The sequence below is a fragment of the Lutra lutra genome, chromosome 12 (assembly GCF_902655055.1).
Source record: "Lutra lutra chromosome 12, mLutLut1.2, whole genome shotgun sequence".
Classification (NCBI taxonomy): domain Eukaryota; kingdom Metazoa; phylum Chordata; class Mammalia; order Carnivora; family Mustelidae; genus Lutra; species Lutra lutra.
In genome coordinates this window covers 90,880,088-90,900,123 of record NC_062289.1, presented here as the reverse complement: position 1 = coordinate 90,900,123, position 20,036 = coordinate 90,880,088, and the positions used below count along the sequence as shown (strand labels likewise).

The 20,036-nt window shown below is 42.8% G+C and overlaps 1 protein-coding gene across 1 annotated transcript in view; it reads right to left on the bottom strand.

Moving 5' to 3' along the window:
- FBXW8 (F-box and WD repeat domain containing 8) overlaps positions 1 to 20,036 on the bottom strand; it is a 127,929-nt gene that overhangs the window by 28,618 nt on the left and 79,275 nt on the right. Inside the window, exons 6-7 of the mRNA XM_047697737.1 lie at positions 12,268 to 12,464; positions 9,106 to 9,312 (exon numbers count right to left, since the gene is read on the bottom strand). Coding sequence (XP_047553693.1) covers positions 9,106 to 9,312; positions 12,268 to 12,464 — 404 coding nt within the window. The remainder of the gene's footprint in view (positions 1 to 9,105; positions 9,313 to 12,267; positions 12,465 to 20,036) is intronic.

Sequence of the window (20,036 nt, the reverse complement as noted above, 5' to 3'; positions counted from 1 at the left end):
ATTTTACCCGTTGTACACATGAGGAAATGGACATGTGGAGAGGTAGAAGCACTTACAGTGATGAGGTTGTAGCACTGGGGTTCAAACCTGGGTGCTGAGCCTCCACACCCATGCTCGTTCTTGAAACCTCTACCCCATGGTGTGCAGAGTGTGGCCCCAGGACGAGGAGCATTACAGCACCTGTCAGACATGCAGATTCTTAGGCCCACCCCAAACCTCGACTCAGAACCCTTGGAGCTAGGGTCCAGAGTTCCACATATTTCCATGCTGCCTGGCATTTGAGACACCCCCCCCCCCACTATACCAATACTGCCTCCCAAGCCAAGAATGAGTCTCCACCACGACAGAAGTATTACTCAGCTGTAAATGCTCACTTCCTGCCTCCCTGTTAACGCTAATCTAGTTAAGAAGAGTGCTGGGCAGTAACAGTACCAAAAGGTGAGATTTAGACCACGTACCACACAAGTCTGTGAAGAAGGGTATTTATTCACGGAGAGCCAGCGGGCCAGTAAGGCTCCTTCTGGTAAGTGGGACTCTGGACAGACCTTTCCTGAAAGGACACGGAGAGACAGGAGGGAAAGAGGGAATGCTTCCGTTAGTAACAGACATGTCCTGTTGTGGACAGAGTCGGCCTGGCTGGAGCAAGGGACTCATTCTGGAGGTGTGGGATGAGAGCAAGAACTTGAGTCCTACAGGTCTTGAGGGCCAGGCTGAAGGCCAGCACACCAGGGCCTCACCCACTGTCCTCAGCACGGAGCCACTGCTCTGGTAGAGCCTGACAGGACCATGAGGAGGTATGCTGACAGGTGGTATAAGAGCACAGAGGTGGGGAGAGAGCAGGGACCAGTAAGGGAGGGGGGACTGAGAGCAATTATTTTCATGTCATTTTTGTGACATGAGACAAGAGTTCACACTCCAAGGAAACACTGCAGGGCAATGTGGCCACCCAGGGGAATAGATGGGGCCTGAACCCAGAGGTCCTAACCTAGAAAGATCCAAAGGATCTGGGTACTGAATTTGGCTGAGGTCCAGGTCCCACCAGAGCTGCCTTCTGCGTGCCCCACAGTTCAGTCCATTCCTTGCCTCCTCTTTTTGTTTATTTTTGTTTTTGTTTGAAACAAACTGTTACCATCTTACAATCCTGTAGGTTGGAAACCTACTGTGGGTCTCATTGGCTAACACCTAGTTCCCTGGTCAAGACTAGGGAAGAATCCGTTTCCTTTTCCAGCTTCTAGAAGCTGCCCATACTCCCCGGCTCTTAGAACCTTTCTTCCATGTCCAAGCCGTCAACAGAGAGTTAGGACCTTCTCACAGGGCATCACACCCACCTCCCTCTTCTACTTTTAAGGATGCTTACGATTAGATGGGGCTCACCCAGATATCCAGGACAATCTTCCTATTTTAAGGTCAGGGGACTGGCAACCTTACTTCCTTCTATAACCTTCATTCCCCTTTGCCATGTAACCTAACCTATTCACAGGTTCTAGCAACTGTGGACATTTGGTGAGGGACACTCTGTTGGATTCTTGGCCTCTCTGTGACACACTATAAACCTCATTACTCAGCTTAAATTCCTTAATTTGGAATATGATCCCTCAAACTTGGACTGAGCTGGAGTTTTCCTTTACCCTGCAAATTAATAACACATGGAGAGAATGCTTAAAAGAGTAACTTTGCGTCCATTAGGACTCATCTGCAACTCAATAATTTATAATTATTAACCCACTCTAACGTGATGCCTCATTGAAACTGGAGTGCTGAGTAAATGAATAAGTCATATTTCATCTATGTACTGAATAAAAAGCAAAGTTCTCTAACTTGTAATATTTTGTTAGTCTAAGCTATGTGTATTTGAGAACAATAAAATATATTAAATATCCTGAAATTCTTCTCACACAGGTCATTTTCTGGGTGCCTTCTTTCTCCTGCTCTCCACCAAACTACCCATGGGTTTCAACGGTCTGGACATCTACATACCAGAGCATGCAGCCGACTCTACAGTGTTACTGTTTTTAGTTCTAGAGCAAAGACAAATATTTCCCATAGCCCCTCCTGGCACCCCTTGATCTTCATCAAATGAAAAACAAGCTGATTTTTAACCCTAACAAAACCTAGTTGCTGCTTGGGCCATACTGACTCCAAGACTCATCTGTCACGAAGAAGCCAAAGCCATACCTATTTGTGAGGTGAAACAAACACAAAGGTCAACTCCAAGTTCACATTCTTCCATGGGTGTGGAATGGTAAACCAGGATGGAAATTCCACATAAATTACCAAGAACGCCATTAGAAAAATGAGGCCCTATTAACAGGCCATCTGTAGATCCTCTCAGACAGGTGAAGGAGATTAAGAGATACAAACTTACAGTTATAAATAAGTCATGGGAATGAAAAGTGCAGCATAGGGAATATAGTCAGTAATAGTGTAATAACACTGTATAGTGACAGATGGTGACTACACTTACTGTGGTGGACACAGCACAATGTATAGAACAGTCAAATCACTAGGTTATACACCTGAAACTAATATAACATTATATGTCAGCTATACTTTGATTAAAAAAGAGAGAAAAAAAAATAGGCCCTAAATAAAATTCTAAGCTAATTCAAGAGGCAAAAGAGAAGAAAAGCAATGATCACCATATACTTCAGTGTAATCATCTTGTAATTTTGCTCAGAGCCTCAAGAATACTGGTCCATGGGGTGCCTGGGTAGCTCAGTGGGTTAAGCCTCTGCCTTCAGCTCAGGTCATGGTCTCAGGGTCCTGGGATTGAGCCCCCGCACAGGGCTCTCTGCTCAGCGGGAAGCCTGCTTCCCCCTCTTTCTCTCTCTGACTGCCTCTCTGCCTACTTGTGATCTCTGTCAAATAAATAAATAAAATCTTTAAAAAAAAAAAAATACTGGTCCAGGTTTTTAACAATTAGAAAAGGACACAAAAGTCATTGGTGTACAAAATCATGCAAATGTAAGTGAAGACAAAAGATGTTTAAGACACAGTGCCCGCCCTCTCCAGTAAGGCTTCACGTGTCAGAGGCTTTGACACAAAGTGACTCAGCATTCACATTAACTTACTCCATTAGTTCTGTAAGAAGCTAAATTGATCCATCCCTTATCTATTCTAAATGTATTCTTTCAAAACAGTTCTTGGGAAAATGAATCTCGTGAAGCACCACAGACCGCTATCACTACCAGCATGGCTTTAGCCCTGCCCCCTGCTAGTCCCTGTGTTCCAGGTGGCCTCATCACCCCAATACTGCTCCCCCAAACTTCCTCCCCGTCAGGCCTGCTGCCTCTGCCTGGGCTTGCCTCCTGCCCAGGCTTTCCTGATGAACTCTAACCTGACCTAAAGCTAGCGGGTGGGGAGGTGAAAGAGGAACTTGACAAGTGCTGAGCGCGAGGCCCGTGCAAAGCACGTTATCTGCCTTTCCCAGGTCTTCTCCCTTCCCAAATGGGGAGCCTGAGGCATGCCAGTAACCCAGCTAAGGTTTATCGGACTCCAGAACCTTGCTGAGTCCCCAGCAATTATCCCACTACTTGACTGGAGCTGAAAATACTTTCCCCTCTATTCCCTTCCTCTGACTTCGTCGCTCCCTCTCGGGAGTGGCCCAGGACCGCTAGAGACCCTAAAGGCCTCTTAGCTTCCACAAGCCGCAGCAGTATTCTAAGAAATGCTTTTTGCGGAGTCACGTACTGTGATCACAGGGCATATCAGAGGAGGCGGCGAAAGGTCTCTGCAGTTAGAGGTTCCATGCTCTGTGCTGAGAAACCCTAGGGCCATGGGGGTGCTTCAGGGTTTCCACAACAGAGAGAATTTGTTATTATTCATTAACAATACAGAACGGTTTTCTCGCCTCCTGATACCATTTCGGTGCTAAAACGTGTATGAAACGCATTTGGATGTTCCATCCTAATCTATCTGTATAATTTTTCACTGCTCTGAAATTCAGCGACTTCAGTAAGATGGCCTCTGGTTCCTCTTGATGGGGAGAAAACCACTTCTGTGTTGCTAAGCTGCTGGTAAGGCCCACAAGATCGTGAGCCCCATGCAGAGGTCATGTTTGGTTCATCTTGGTTTTCAGTTACAATCAGAAATCTAGCACATGGGGGTGTCTGGGGGGTGGAGGGGGGCTCAGTCATTTACGTGTCCAACTCTTGGTTTTGGCTCAGGTCATGATCTCAGGGTCATGAGATTAGGCTCTGCATCGGGTTCCACGCTCAGCAGGGAGTCTGCTTGAGATTCTCTCCCTCTCCTTCTGCCCCTTCCCGCAATATGCACACATGCTATCTCTCTCTCTCTCTCTCTCTCTCTCTCTCTCTCATAAACAAACCTTAAAAAAAAAAAAAATCCAGCATACAGCATGTATTCAATAAGGAGTCACTAACAATGGCAGCAACCTCAATAATAAAAATGGATCTTTCTGGTAGTCCACATGACTCAGTAACCCAAGAAAACTGGTCTCCAAGAGCTACTTCCCTAAATTTCTCCAAGAACAAAGTATATATAAAAAATTTTAAAGGTTTTAAGATGAGTGAAAAGGAAATTAGCCATTTACTTTGGGAAATTTCAATTTAAATTAGTCATCCTATTTGCAAAATACCAAGTTTTTGTTCTCTGGAATAGTACCTTGAGCAAAAGATGGGTTTCATATTCTAGTGTAGATATGGGAGAGGCGGGCCCAAACGCACAGGTGCTGAGTTTCTGATTCCAAAGGCTCTCTCTGACTGATATTTCAACTCCTGACAAGCGCAAGCCACCAATCCAGAGTCCTTTCACGTTCATGTAGAGGGAATGATTATCACAGGAGACGTTAGCAATTCTTTTCCAGCGTGATGTAAGCTGAGGCAGCAGCGCCAAGCAAGCGTCCTTGTCAAACACGTTCCAGCCTTCTGGATTACTTCACTCACATCTCCCTGATTAGTATGCATGCCGCGTGCTGCTTAATACAATCTGCCATCGAATGCCAAGTACTTCAGAACTAAATTAGGAAATATGTCCAAATACATAGAATGATGCTAAGAGCCCTAAGTGGGTCTCTCTCTTTCCTTTATGAGGCATGAGACTCATCGTCAACGTAATGCTCTTAAATGAGGCAATTCTATCTTCTAACCCTCTACCTCTGAGAGCAAAAATTTAATTCAAGCAGCAAAAGAATTAATAAAGATAATATGGTATCATAAATACCATTTTCATGGATGAAGTGTTTTTGACAGCTTCAGGAAATGTGAGACATAAAAACACACTTTAGAGGGTTAGCAACAGAGCTGACACTGATTTCCACGCTGCAGCACAACGGAGGCCAGAGTAACTGCAACTACACTGGTTTTCCCTCACCATCACATGCCACTTAGCAACGGCCACCTTTCAGGTCATGTATGCCACTGAAGTAAAGAGCCCAAGAAGGCAATATCAAAACTCTAGAGCCTAGCCTGGGGATCCCTGTGCACAGGCAGACCAAGAGGGACCAGAGTTTTCTCTCTGATCTTTCCTACCTGAGCTGGAAACAGCTGAACCACCAGCTGTATTTACAGGCCTTTTCTTTAAGACTAAATACTTTTTTGAGAGAGGGCGAGAGAGAGAAAGCATGTGTCCATGCATGAGGCAGGGGAGGGGCAAAGAAGCAGGGAGAGAGAGAATCATAAGTAGGCTCCATGCCCAGCACAGAGCCTGACTCGGGGCTTGATCTTACCGCCCTGAGTTCTTGACCTGAGTGGAAAACAAGAGATGTTTAACTTGCTTAACCAACTGAGCCACCCAGGTGCCCTGAGATTAGATACATTTGTGCGATGTTCCTTGGTTTCATTTCCTTAGGAGACTACGTGTATTAACAGGCTAGGTTCTAAAAGTGCCCATTCGCTGAAGCCTGTGCAGAATGCTGTTGTAACGTGCCAATGCCAGGAACACAACTGGTGTTCTGTAACTCTCCGTGCCCAGCACGCGTCCGGCTGGCTAGATGTATGAACGGATGGATTCGAAAACATTATTACTTAATGCTCAGATAGCTGTGGCTCCTATAAAATGCTAATGTGATTATCACATGGTACAAGGATATTCTCCAACTAAACACAAATAACACTGCTGGGGCACTTCTACAGGTTAGGGAAATTCTGGTCGCTGACTCAAATTCTGTATCAACATTTGGACTTCACTATTTGCTTTGATCACAGTTAATCAATAACGGATTATAGCTAAACCCCAGTTCTGTATCAGTACAAACAAAGATGAACCAAACTCTCTGTTCTCATAAAGCCTTCATCTGAATCCTAAATACATGGGCCAGAGGCACAGACACAAACCCCCACGTTCATTTAGCCACAGGCAAGCTCTCCTGCTAATAGTATCACACCATCCTAATAAAACGTGCTGGGCCACATGCTCCCGGGCCAAAGCAAATAGAGCCCAAATGTGGTATTCACAGCGTAAGCACAGTGACACTGAGCACGGCACAGAAGACTGTTTGGGAATTGTGGTATTATATTATAGAATAGCAGGAGGATACTAAAATCTTATAGAGCCACCCATGACATGGCTTAGTTCACCCAGAAATGTTACAGGACAATTAGTTTCCTAAAAATGCAGGTTTTTCTCAAACAAGCAGAGAATTCATTGAACACAATCACATGGAAAGTGCTGCCTCCTCAAAACTGGGGAAAATTTCATAGATATGCAGTGTCTTCCCTCACGTTCCAGTGGGTGGCATTCATGCTGGAAAAACATCTCAGTGCAAAGTTGTAACGGTACTACTAACAACCACCAGCCACCCACCCACAAAAGTGTTGGAGGGTTTGGAGCTGCACTCACATAATATTTGGATGACTAATGGTACTATCAGATTCAAAGAGATGCTGAGACATATTCTTGTAGTAAATTAATCTCCATTCTTCATTTTAAAACACCAATGAAAAATGCCAGGTAATGACTTGAGGGACTACGAACTTTTAAAAGTGAATTTTCATAAAATCAGTGGGTTAATCAGCTGATTCCAATAATTAGTGCTTTTATTCTTTTAGATTTTTTTTTTTTTTTTTTTGAGAGAGAGACGGAGATAGTGACAGAGATAGCCAGAGAGAGAGAAAGAGAAAGAGCATCAGCAGGGAAGAGAGGGAGAAGCAGGCTCCTCGCTGAGCAGGAAGCCTGATGTGGGGCTTGATCCCAGGATCCTGGGGTCATGACCCAAGCCGGAGGCAGATTTTCAACCGACCGAGCCACGCAGGTCTCCCTAATTAGCGCTTTGAATGGGGCTGAAAAGCCCGAGATGTCCGAAACAGCACTTCTTTTCATCAATACCCAAAGGATGAACCCACTCTAATTTTGTGCTCAAATGTCCCTTTACGGTTTCTCACATACATCCGCACAGGTAAGTCAAAGAGAAAGAGGACCGGACTATGAAAAATTTATTAAAATAGGACAAATTTAAGCCAGGCTAGTGCTAAATAAAACTATCACCTCACTACACTGAGAACCTGAGACATAAAGGAGATAACCAAACTTGAACGTATGAGAGATGAAAACTTAGAAGGCAAACAGTCTCTCTTCTCTCAATAAATGAGCTCATCGGGGACCAGAAAAGGTTTTTTCAAAGCAAGAAAGGAAAGTGCCTTAGGAAATCAACTGCTCTCCCCTCCCCCACCTCCCAGGAACGCACAACACTGGAGTTAAATCATCCTCAATCTATCTTTCCAGCTAAGCTGTGCTCAATGTGCTCTAGCTCACTGCAATCCGGGATGCTTCAAAACTTTGCACATTTACTAAGTGGCAAAACCAGTGAACACCTTGATGAACGAGATTTGATCTTCGAGGCGACTATCCACAGGGGAAACAAGATATAAAAATCCCAACTGGAGGCCAGACACAAACTAGGAGTGGAGGAAAGAAACAGGAAGCACCATGATGGTCATGCTCGCATGCCAGGCACTATGCTTAAAGCTTTACACACAGATTTTCATCAAACCCTACCATTTTATGAAGTAGCTACTACTCAGAACTCCCTTTTACCAATGAGAAAACCGAGGCCTAAAACGGTTAAGGTCCCACAGGGCAGTAGGTTACTACAGAAGTGGAACCGAAATTCGGCTGTGTGCATCCAGAGCCTGGCTTTTCTCCGGGTCATAACGCTGCTCTGTGGAAGAGGGCCTCTTTCCTGAAGGAGAAGCTATGTCGTCAGAGGAGCCGCTGGCTCAGGGAAGCTCCTTCCCAAGGACTGCACCCACTGCCAGCAGGGTCAAGAGCGGGGAAATTGGAGAAAAATAAAACAAAACAATACAAAACAAAACTTGATCCCTTTCTCCCGATTCCACTGGAAGAGAGAGAGAGAGAAATCAACTTTAAGACCAAATACTTGGCCTATAGTCAGGATAGTAAAATGCTAGGTAGTGGTAAAATTTAGTCAATTAAAAAACCTGTCTCCTTAATTTTGACTCAAAGATTATCAGAAGGCGCTTTTATGCACTACTGGTGAGAAATTTTGCTGCAACCCTTTTAGAGGGCAATTTGCCAAAGTCCATCATCGTCTTAAGTGCACATACCCTCTGGCCAAGCAACGTAACCACTAAGAATTTGTCCTAGAGATCTACTACACAAGACTTTCAGAAGCTGCAGTACACATCGTAGTGTGGTCGGTAACAGCCAACAGTGAAAACGACCCAACTGCCCACCCGTGAGCAGGGCTGGATAAACAGACATGGGCCATAAGCATACGCTGGAACCCTAGTGAGAAGGAGCATGGTATGTGCCGACAGGGAACGCTCTCCGAGGTATATTACTGAATGAAAATGTTGAGTACAGGACAGTATGTATACTATGATCTCATTTTTTAGTATAAATGTTCCTATAAATGCATGAAATTCTTCTAGATGGATACCTAAAAACTGTTCAATAGTTTCTTCTGTGGAGTGGGGTTAGGGGAAGGAACGAGAAAGGAAACAATTACTTTCATTTTACAGCCTTCAGAAGTGCTTGAAGTTTCTTATTTTTTTTTTACTATGCTGAATATATATTGCCTGAATATACCTTAAAAATTTATCAGACAGCTTTAATTTTTTAATTGTCTTCAAAAAAATAAAAATCGATGTTCTTTTTTGTTCCTTATACGTCTTACTATTTTTGTACCTTGTTTCCTTCGTATACCCATCCTAGACTCTTCACTCCGAAAGCAGCCTGGCTGGCCGAGACATCCAGACACGTGACGGGCTGGCCGTAGACATAATGGAGGGTTCTGGCAGAGTCTTCAGCTTTTAGAAGGTACACCAGATCTCCAGCCGTGGCCACTGCCACAGGGTACCTTTCAGTATCTGGAACTATTTCAAGGTAGTCAACCTGTGAAAGGATAAGAGTTATGGAGTTCATCAGGTCTCACCCATGGTTCATCCTGACTTGGTAAAAAATATACAGTCCCTCCTCTATGTCAATAAGACCAGCAACCTGACAGAAAAAGATGGACAAAGGCTCACAAGGTCATGGAAATGAGAACATAGTTCTTACACTAATAAAAAGTTGCTCTTTGTAAAACAAAAACAAAAACAAAAAAAACACGATACATTTCCAATAAGAGAAATATGAAGTAATTCGCCAAGATACCATTTTCACCAGTCATATCAGCAAAGATCAATTAGCCTGATAGGCCACTGGTCTGGAAATGGAGGGGAGACAACCATACTTGCAGATCCCACTTATGGCTGGTGGGATATAATCTGTTCCAACCTCTCTAGAGGGACATCTGGCAATACTTATCACAATGTCAAATGCACATTCGCTCTGAACCAGCAAGTCAGCCCTAGGAATTTACTTACAAGTAAACTCACATACAGGCAAAACAATTGTGTACAAGGTTATTTACTATTTACTATGTTGTCTTAGCTAAAAATTGGAAAAACCTAAACATGCCTTACCAAGGGACTAATTAACAATACATCTATGCATTGGAATACTATGCAGCCACAGGGAAAAAAAAGCATGAAGCATTCTTTACAAACTGATATAAATGGAATCATCTCCAAGATACATTTGGGGGGAAAAAGCAAGGAAGCGAGGTACAGGATTCACAGTATGCTACTGTGCGTGAAGGGGGGCCAGAGGGACCACAGCACGTATGTGACTTATGCAAATATAAATCTGATAATATTGGCTGCTTTCAAGAAGGGAACAGAGTTCTTTGATGGGGTGGAAGAGAGATTTCTCCCTGTAAACCTTACTCTATCTTTTAAATTCTGAACCATGAGGGTATAATAACTATTCAAAAAAATAAAGGTTTTTTTTTTTTTTACAAGAAACTGAAAAAAATTCACTCAGTTCCAAATTAGCACCATTCACATTTTAACATTTGTGCAAATACCAAAAATGTGTTGCTAAAAGGCTAAAAGTACCTGAGGTATCTGTCCTCTGCTGGCTTCAAAGTCATCGAGGGTAGAAAGGCCCCTTCACTACTCCTGACTGCATCATTGCAACCGCTTTCTCTAATCTGCATGAGCATGAGGTGCTCCCTTCAGGAGTAATCTGCTTTTCTATGTCCCTGAGTGGCACATGTCTCCCAAGCACAGTTTACACCAGGTTTTCACCTTGAGTAAAATGGGAGAGTACAAAAGCAGACGGTGTGCCATGCTGTGTAATTATGAAAACCACTGTGGAAAGGGACAGCACTGCCCTGACAATGAGCCAAAGGAGTTCAAAAGCCTGCACCCCGGGGAATGTCCAGAGGAGCTTGAGAGAGAGTAAACATCCGGGTGATTCTGCTAATCCTCTGGCCCAAGAGTGTGAGTGGCGGCCCCATGTCCCCAGCCAAGAACTCATGACAAAGGACAGACATTCTAAGCCAGTAGTACCAATCGGGGAACACTGCTATTGTGATTCAGGTAGCCTATCTGGGAAAGACAAAAATGGCCCGGCTTTCACAGGCCAGGAGGTGCCTTTTTCAGTGACAGCACATTCTGTGGCCACCCCTCATCCAGGAGGAGAAAGAACACATAAAAAGCATAATAACACATGCCTCCAGCAGCGGTTGCCTCCTTCCTCTCTCCCCTATTCTAAAACTCATTTCTTATTTTCCTAAAATCAACATCCTCAGTCTAGCCATTTAATTTCACTTTACTGTTGGATTTTTGACAGACCAAGAAGCTCAGATCGACTGTGGCTGTGCCATTTGCCAGGAGCTGTAAACTACTTTAAAAAGCTTCCAGTCTATGCCAGGGTGCCACCTTATTGCCAAGGCAGGATTTACACTTTACAGAGGAACTCAAATCTTAAGTAACTGTCGAATTCATATAATTATTGCTCATCTAGAATATTCTTTAGGCAGAAACCAAATGATAAGCACTATGGTAGTTTCGAGAACAAACAAAGAGATGGCACTTCTACATTTCTCTAAGAGGAGCAACAGGCAGTTTCAGAGAACCACCACTGAAACTGCAGAAATTGCTCACTAGAGGGACAAGAAGCTTATGGAGGGGACGTGGAGAGGCCAAGGGCTTTTTAGTTACTCAAGCCTAACAAGAGCTCTACCAGGGGGGAAAAGGGAGAACAGGATCTGTTCCAGGTCAGACCACAAATTCATTATTCAAAATTGGCTTTTTGGTTTGCTCTCCCACTAGCGCTAAAATCAAGGTTAAATTAAATCCAAATTTAGCACAGATTTAAGCTCTTCCTTCTTACCGCAAAATCATCTCCCACCATATAACCATGGAGGCTCACATACAAATGGACTCGGAAACAGGCTCTATGTGAAAGAACTCTTCAGGCTGGCCGAGCTTCACGCATGACATCCTGGAACACAGCTACCCAATTAACGCGGACTTAAATTTATTTTCACTCAGGAGCTACTCTTAATTCCAGGTGAGAAAATCCTAGGTGAAGAAAGTGCAGGATGGAAACCTTCCTTCCCATATGGATTGGCAGGATATGACTGAATTCATTTTCACTTATGTAATAGGCTAGAAACCAGGCTCAGATTTCCAGGGGTGAATGTCCTATGAACGTGAAGGAAGCCAAAGACCCCCGTAACCAGAAATACTAGCCTTGAAGTCAGCCCTGAGGTTTGCAGCACAGCTTCTTAGCGCTGAGATATGGGGCAAGTCGGTTTACTGCTCCAAGCCTCTCCTGGCTTTCTGGTAAATGGGGGAAAGATACTATCTATTTTGCAAGGCTGCCAAGAGATTTAGAAATGCAAGGTGTCCACGAAGCCCTGAGTGAATGGGAGCTGCCGACATCATCACTATCTGTCTGTATCAGACCTGGGGATTTCAACAATGGAGAATACAGTGACCAAACCAAAAAGCTTACCAGTTTCTGAACTTCAAATTCAGCAGTGATTTGCCAATACCCCTCCTCACTGGGGCGTAGCATCACAACGTCAAAAGCAGAAGCCGTGGCCACAGTCGCGTCGTCCTGGCTGAGGGCGAGTGCTTGTATCCTTGCGTCATGCTCAAAACGATGGACAGGATACTTTCCAGTCCTTAGATCCCAAATATTAAGAAATCCTACGTAGGGAAACAAACAAACAAACGAACAAAACACAGGTAACAATTGTAAATTCACTTAAAATGCACAATTTCAAAAACAATTGTTCAGGGGTGCCTGGGTGGCTTAGTGGGTTAAAGCCTCTGCCTTCACCGGCTCTTGATCCTGGGATCGGCCCTCATCGGGCTCTCTGCTTCCCTACTCAGCGGGGAGCCTGCTTCCCTTCCTCTCTCTGCCTGCTTGTGATCTCTGTCAAAGAGATGAACAAAATCTTTAAAAAACAAAACAAAACAAAAAAACAATTGTTCACTATAAAGAAAACTAAAAGGTAAATAATAAGTTTGCATCACATTTTTTAAAAAAGATTTTATTTAGTATTTGACAGAGCGAGAGAGGGAATCCAAGCAGACCATGTGGGAGAGGGAGAAGCAGGCCTCCCACCAAGCAGGGAGCTCAATGTGGGGCTTGATCCCAGAACCCTGGGATCATGACCTGAGCCAAAGGCAGACGCCTAATGACTGAGCCACCGAGGCGCCCCAAGTCTGCATCACATATAATAAAGGGTCAATTTCTTTAATAAAGAGCTTCTGAGATTCAATAAGAAAAAAAAGTAATTAGGAAGTGAGCAAAGGGCATGAGCATCCTGGTCACAGAAAAAAGAAATCCAACTGATATATAAACATAAGAAAAATGCAAAATTTCACTCACAATTAGAAAAATACAAATGAAAATGATCATAGAGTATTATTTTCATCAAATTGACAAATGGACAATTTCATAAACATTTTGTTGTTGCGGATATGCAGACATAGGCTCTATCTTAAACTGTTGCTGGGGATGTAAATTAATTCACCCAAATCTATAGAGGCAATTTGATAATAATTACCAAATTACAAATGTATATGGACAGTCACTGTAATGTTTTTAATTATGCCAACAGATTAGAAGCTCTCTAAATGCCCACCACAGTTTGAAATTTAAATAAAATGACCAGTTAAACAAGACCGAGTCAGCCTTATATATAAGCTATATGAAATGATCAACAAAATGCATTACTAAACGAAAAAGAGTAAAGGACAGAATAGTGGTATAGTATGCTGTACTACTTTTGTGTTTTAAAAATTTACACACACACACACACACACACACACACACTTATGAGGACTATCCCTGTGTATGTGTAATAGTAAGAAACTATTAATGATTGGCCTTGAAGGAAAGAAACCAAGGAGAAGAGACAAGAGCAGGAGGGCATTTTACTGTATATCATTTGTATATTCTGAAGATTTTTCCCAAAATTATTTTGACCAAAAATAAAAATCTTAGAAAATGTTTTTATGAGAAAGACTTAAAAAAAGAATGGGAGGATATATATCAATTGCTGAATTTTTTTTGAAGATTTTACTTATTTTAGAGAGGAGAGAGAGAGCGTGAGCACGCAAGCACGGGGAGAGTGCGAGGATCTCAATCAGACTCCCTGCTGAGTGCAGAGCCCCACAGGGGGCTGCATTTCAGGACCCTGAGATCATGACCTAAGCTGAAATCAAGAGTCGGACACCTAACCAACTGAGCAACCCAGGTTCCCCTTAAGTATCTCTAATATACGGGAAAAAAATTTTTAAAGATTTTATTTATTTTTATTTATTTGAAAGAGAGAGCACAAGCAGTGCTTGTAGCAGGCAGCGGCAGGCAGAAGGAGAGGCAGAAGCAGGCTCCCCGTGGAGCAGGGAGCCCAAGGCGGGGCTCAATCCCAGAAACCTGGGATCATGACCTGAGCTGAAGGCAGACACTGAACTGACTGAGCCACCCAGGCGCCCCTAACATACAGAACTCTCCATTCTAACTGTCCATTCATGCAACAAACAATTACTCCCCAGTTTTATTGATACAGCTGACATCCAACATTGTATCAGTTTAAGTTAGCAACATAATGATTTGATACATGCATTTATTGTGACATGATCAAAGTTTAGTTATCACCCATCACCTTGCATAGTTAGCAAATTTCTCTTTCTTTATTAGAACTATTAAGATCTACTCTAAGGGGGTGCCTGAGTGGCTTAGTCGGTTAAGCAACTGCCTGCTTCTCCCTCTGCCTGCTGCTCTGGCTGCTTGTGCTTTCTGTCAAATAAATAAATCTTTAAAAAATAAAAAGATCTTCTCTCAGCAACTTTCAAATATACAATACAGTATTCATGATAGTCACCATGTTGTATATTAGATCCCCAGAGCTTATTTATCTTATAATTAGGAGTTTGTACACCTTTTGGCCACCTTCACCCATTTCCCCTACCTCCACCCCAAGAATCACAAATCTGTGCTGAGTTTGGTTTTTTGTTTGTTTGTTTAGACTCCACAGGAGTGAGATGATACAGTATTTGTTTTTCCTCTGACTTATTTCACTTAGCATAATGCCCTCAGGGCTCACCCATATTGTTGCAAATAGCAGGATTTCCTTCTTTTTAGGGCTGAATAGTATTCCATTGTATATGAATACCAAATTTCCTTTATCCATCTGTCAAAAGACATTTAGGTTGTTCCCATGTCTCTGCTATTGTGCATAATGCTGCAGGGAACATGGGGGTATAGATAGCTCTTTGGGATGGTGATTTCATTTCCTTTGGATAAATACCCAGAAGTGGAATTGTTGGCTCATCTGGTAGTTCTACATTTTTTTGAGGAACTTTGATGTTGTTTTCCACAGTGGCTGCACCAATTTCCATTCCCACCAGCTATGCATTAGGGATCCTTTCTCCCCACATTCTCACCGGCATTTGTCATCACTGGTCTTTGATGACAGGCATTCTAACAGGTGTGAGACATCGTGCAAACAATTATCGAGCATGTTATAGACAGGGCACTGCTTGCCGGATCTGAAAACAGCCATTAACCTACACTCTACAAGATTCTTGTATTTCATCCTTCCACACACAACCCTCTTCCAGCCACTGGGAACAGGGGTGCTTTCTTTCACATCACTATAAAACAGGAACCTGACTATCCCACACTTGTTAAAAACCTTGATTTCTACCTCTACACGCATCTCTCCAGCTCCCTGAATGCTGCTACCCAGATGAACTCCTCTTACACACACTGGCCATGTCTCCACCTTCCTCAAATAGTCTAGAGTAGTGACATCCAAGTGTGGTCCCCAGGCCAAAAGCAGCAGCAGCAGGGGCAGCATCCACTGCTGGCTTTTTAGAAATGCAGATTTGGGGGAACAGCAACTCTGGGATATACGCTTGAGCCTGAGCACCAGTCATTTGCAGGAACTTCACTTTTCTATCAGAAATACAAACTTTTGGGACACCTGGGTGGCTCAGATGGTTAAGCATCTGTCTTTGGCTCAGGTCATGATCCCGGGGTCCTGGGGTCAGGCCACTGGGCTTCCTTCTCGGTGGGGAGTCCGCCTCTCCCTCTGCCTTTACCCTGGCTTGTGCTCTCTCTCTCCCTTAAATATACAAAAATCTTTTTTTTTTTTTTTTTTTTTAAGAAAAAAAATATAAACTTTGAGGGCACCTGGGTGGCTCAGTCAGTTAAGTGTCTGACTTGATTTCGGCCCAGGTCATGATCTCGGGGTTGGGAGATTGAGCCCTGTGTTGGGGGATCCATGCTCAGTAGGGAGTTTGCTTAAGATTCCCTCTCTCTCTGCTCCTCATCCCTCTCACGCTCTAAAATTAATAAATTTTAAAAAAATTATAAACTTTTCTGCATTTGGTGTGCCATTTATTCTTTTCTTGCCAAAAAAAAATTCTTATCATTCCTACCCACTTTCTTTTTTAAATAAATTTTAAAAAAATTTATTTATTTGAGAGAGAGGGAGAGATCACAAGTAGGCAGAGAGGCAGGTGGCGGGGGAGGGGGGGAAGCAGGCTCCCTGCTGAGCAGAGAGCCCAATGTGGGGCTTGATCCCAGGACCCTGAGATCATGACCTGAGCCGAAGGCAGAGGCTTAACCCACTGAGCCACCCAGGTGCCCCTTAGTCCTACCCACTTCTTTCCTCTCAAAGAAAATAATTTCCTCTCAAGAAAATAATTACTGTCAGCCTCATGCTGGAGGTTCCAATTCCCACTAATTTTTCAAAATTCACTGAGAAATGATTGTATGGAAATAACACAGTCTGTGCTTATTTGAGTTCAAATCCAGCTCTACCACTTGCTAGCCAAAGGCATGGGCAAGTTACTTGAAGCTGTGAGCCTGTCTCTTCATCTCTGAAACTGAAGGTAACACTACCTACGCACAGGACTGTCGTGCACATGAAAGGAGAAAAACCACACAAAAGGCTGGAGATAGGGCACCTGGGTGGCTCAGTTGGTTAAGCGACTGCCTTCAGCTCAGGTCATGATCCTGGAGTCCCGGGATCGAGTCCCGCATAGGGCTCCCAGCTCCACCAGGAGTCTGCTTCTCCCTCTGACCTCCTCCTAGCTCATGCTCTCTCTCAATGTCTCTCTCTCAAGTAAATAAATAGAATATTTAAAAAAAAAAAAAAAGGCTGGAGATAGGCCAACCAGTTTTACCTTTTACTTTTATGTGTTCTATAAAGCCTACCATGTTGCTAAGTACATTGTATCTATTAATAACACAAATTTCCTCTGTTGGTCATTTAAAATCCAGTCCTAGTTTCTATAACTTCCTATTACCCAAAACAGATAAAAGTTTTTCACTCTTCTTTTCTTTGCAATCCATTTTCCCATCTTTCTTGTTTCTTGCCTTGCACTTTGTCTGTAAATGGCACATGCTTTGAACTTAGGAACTTACTATAAGGCATCACTGAGCACTAGATAAATACAGGCAGAAGAAAATAACACATGTGGGCTGCTTTGCAAGACTTTTGAACTGTCAGTAGACTAAGTAGGTGATTCCAAACAAAAGCAGAGCTTTCTTCAAGTTAAATGTTGCTTCAGACAGAAAACAGTGTTCTTTTCTAAGAATTGTGATAAACTCAGGGGATAAGCAGATCACAAAAGGCTCCACAACACATTCCCCTGGCAAATACTTTGGCAAATTCTTTCCACTCTGACTCAGAAGAAGCAGATACACTGCAGAAAATGCCAATGGCTCTACCCATTAAATAGAAGATAGCCATGTTCCAATCCTTCGACATTACCTTTGTTTGCATTTGTTCGGAGACATCACAATAATTAGGAATGAGAAATAAAAATTGTAATTTGCATAAAGCTTTTGAGTATTCAGACACTTTCATTTGTCTCCTCTCACTGAGTGCTCCCTTCCATTATCCTCATTTTACAAAAGAGTAGAAGCTCCGAGTGGTTAAACAACTGGTCCAAAGCCACTTGGTATGTGACGAGGCTGGGCTGGGATTTAGCTGGGAAAATGCAGGATGTGTGGCTGCATCTACAGCGCATAAATAACTACAAGCTCCATGAGTAAATGATATAGAATTGCCTGCTTCTGCCAAATGTGGAAGTTCCTCAACCACAGCTCATTCTAAGCACACATGGAGTTTATCTATAGACACATTTTTCATTATTAATCAACTACTCGGTTTTGTTGGCGTCATTATTCCAAGAGAATCCTATTCAAGAAAATAGCCTGTGCTGCAAGGTTGAGTTTCCAGAGCTATTCTAAGAAGGGTCTTTCTGGAAAACGATTCTAGGGCTCCCTCAATTCGATGGCCACATTCTTCTTTTCTGAATGCCTATTGTGTCATCGTGTGTCAATTCTACTTCCTTCAACTACGAAGTGTAAAACTTGGCTAGACCTTTCCTTGTCAACGGCACAGTCCTCCAAGATCACTTTTAGATGCATAAACATTTAAGGTTATTCCTGTGGATGAATTGACCCTTTGCTGTTTGCAATGTCCCTTTTTACCCATGGGCTATTCTTGGTTCTGAGATTTACTCTGTCCGGTATGGATATAGGAATCCAGCTTTCTTCTGAACAGTGTTATTAGCACAATATATATTTTTCTGTCCTCTTTGCCATGTGTCTTCATGTATGAAATGAATTTCTTGTAGACAGCATATGGTTAGTCCTTTTAAATGGAGTGTTTGGACCATTTACCTTTAATGTGGTTATGGGCAGGAATGGGTTTGACCTACCATTTTGCTATTTAACCCTCTTATTCTTTGCTCCCATCTTCTCTTTTTCTGCCTTCTTTTAGACTGAGTATTTGGATTAACTGAGTATATGTTTATTCCATTTTAATTCCCTTCTTGGCTCATTAGCTAAAACTCTGTTGTGTTATTTCAGTGGCTGAAATAGGGTTTTAGCGTTCATCTTTAACTTACCAGTCTAGCTCCCAGTGATACTGGCCCACTTCATGTGAAGCATCAGAGATTCCCCACAATGCACTTCCCACCCGCCAGCCTCTGTGTTACTGTTGTCATACTTTTTATATCTATGTATGTTATGAATCCCATGTACATTGTTATTACTTTTGCATAAGCAGGCAATTATCTTTAAAAGAGACTTAAACAGTAAGAAAAAGCTGCCCCTTATATGTACCCATGTAATTACCCATGTAATTACCACCTCTAGTGCTCTTCCAACATCACTTCTAACATTAACTCCTGCGGCTTTTGCAAGATTTGCAATTCCACTTTGCAACTGTGTTGCTAGACACTTGGCCCAAAAAACACATGGGCAGGGTGGGCGGGAAGAGATACAGCAACTAATAGGGAGAGATGTCTGAGAGGAAGCTGATTTTATAAATGATCTATTAGTTAATATAGTTACACCACGGCTACTTTTACAACCTCAAAACTACAAGGACTTGAACAGTGAATACAGGAATTACAAGAATGTCCTATAATACTGTAGCTGATTATCATCCCTGTTAACCAACATTTAGCCAAAAGGAAATTGATGCAACGACTCATTCAACAACTGTTTGCTGCGCCCCTGCTTTGGGCCAGCCGCTATTCTAGCACCAGGGAAATCACAGCAAACAAGACAAAGTAGAGCAAGAAAGTCACTGCATTTTGCAAACATTCTCGTGGCTTCTACCAAGCATCTTGTCTGGGGGCAAACAGAAAAGATATGACCCCTAGTCTCATAAAACCCACATCTGAGAGAAACCAAACACACAGCAGATAATACAAAGTGCAATGGGAAGACGTACTTTTTTGTCACATCGTCACATTATTTTAACATTCCCAAAGGGACAGCTCATTTTTCCAGACATTTCCAGTTGATCTGGGTACACAACCATTACATGACATTAAGGAATAAGTAGTCAAGGCCTGTCAGAGCCAAATATAGTCACTTGTCAAATAGGTGATAATTTTTAAAAATCTGATATAAATTCATTTGAAAGGCCAAGTTTTATATCACAGAAACAGCAATGATGGGGATTTGGCTCTTGATAGTGTGCGGACTTCTGAAGTGGCAGAACTGTGTCCTTTTTCTCCCATACTCCCAGAGTCAGTGAATTTAGAACACCACTGATGATGTGGCTGATGAAACTGGCTGCCTGTCAATAAAGGTTTGCCAAACGTTTGTCTTGGGTTTTAGTGAGAGATGTTTGGTTCTAAGAAACAGAAATCCATTGAAACTCAAATACCTAAGGGAAACTAACCGAATAGGAATGGAGCTGTTTCATGGAACCGAAGAGCATGAAGGAGAGCTGA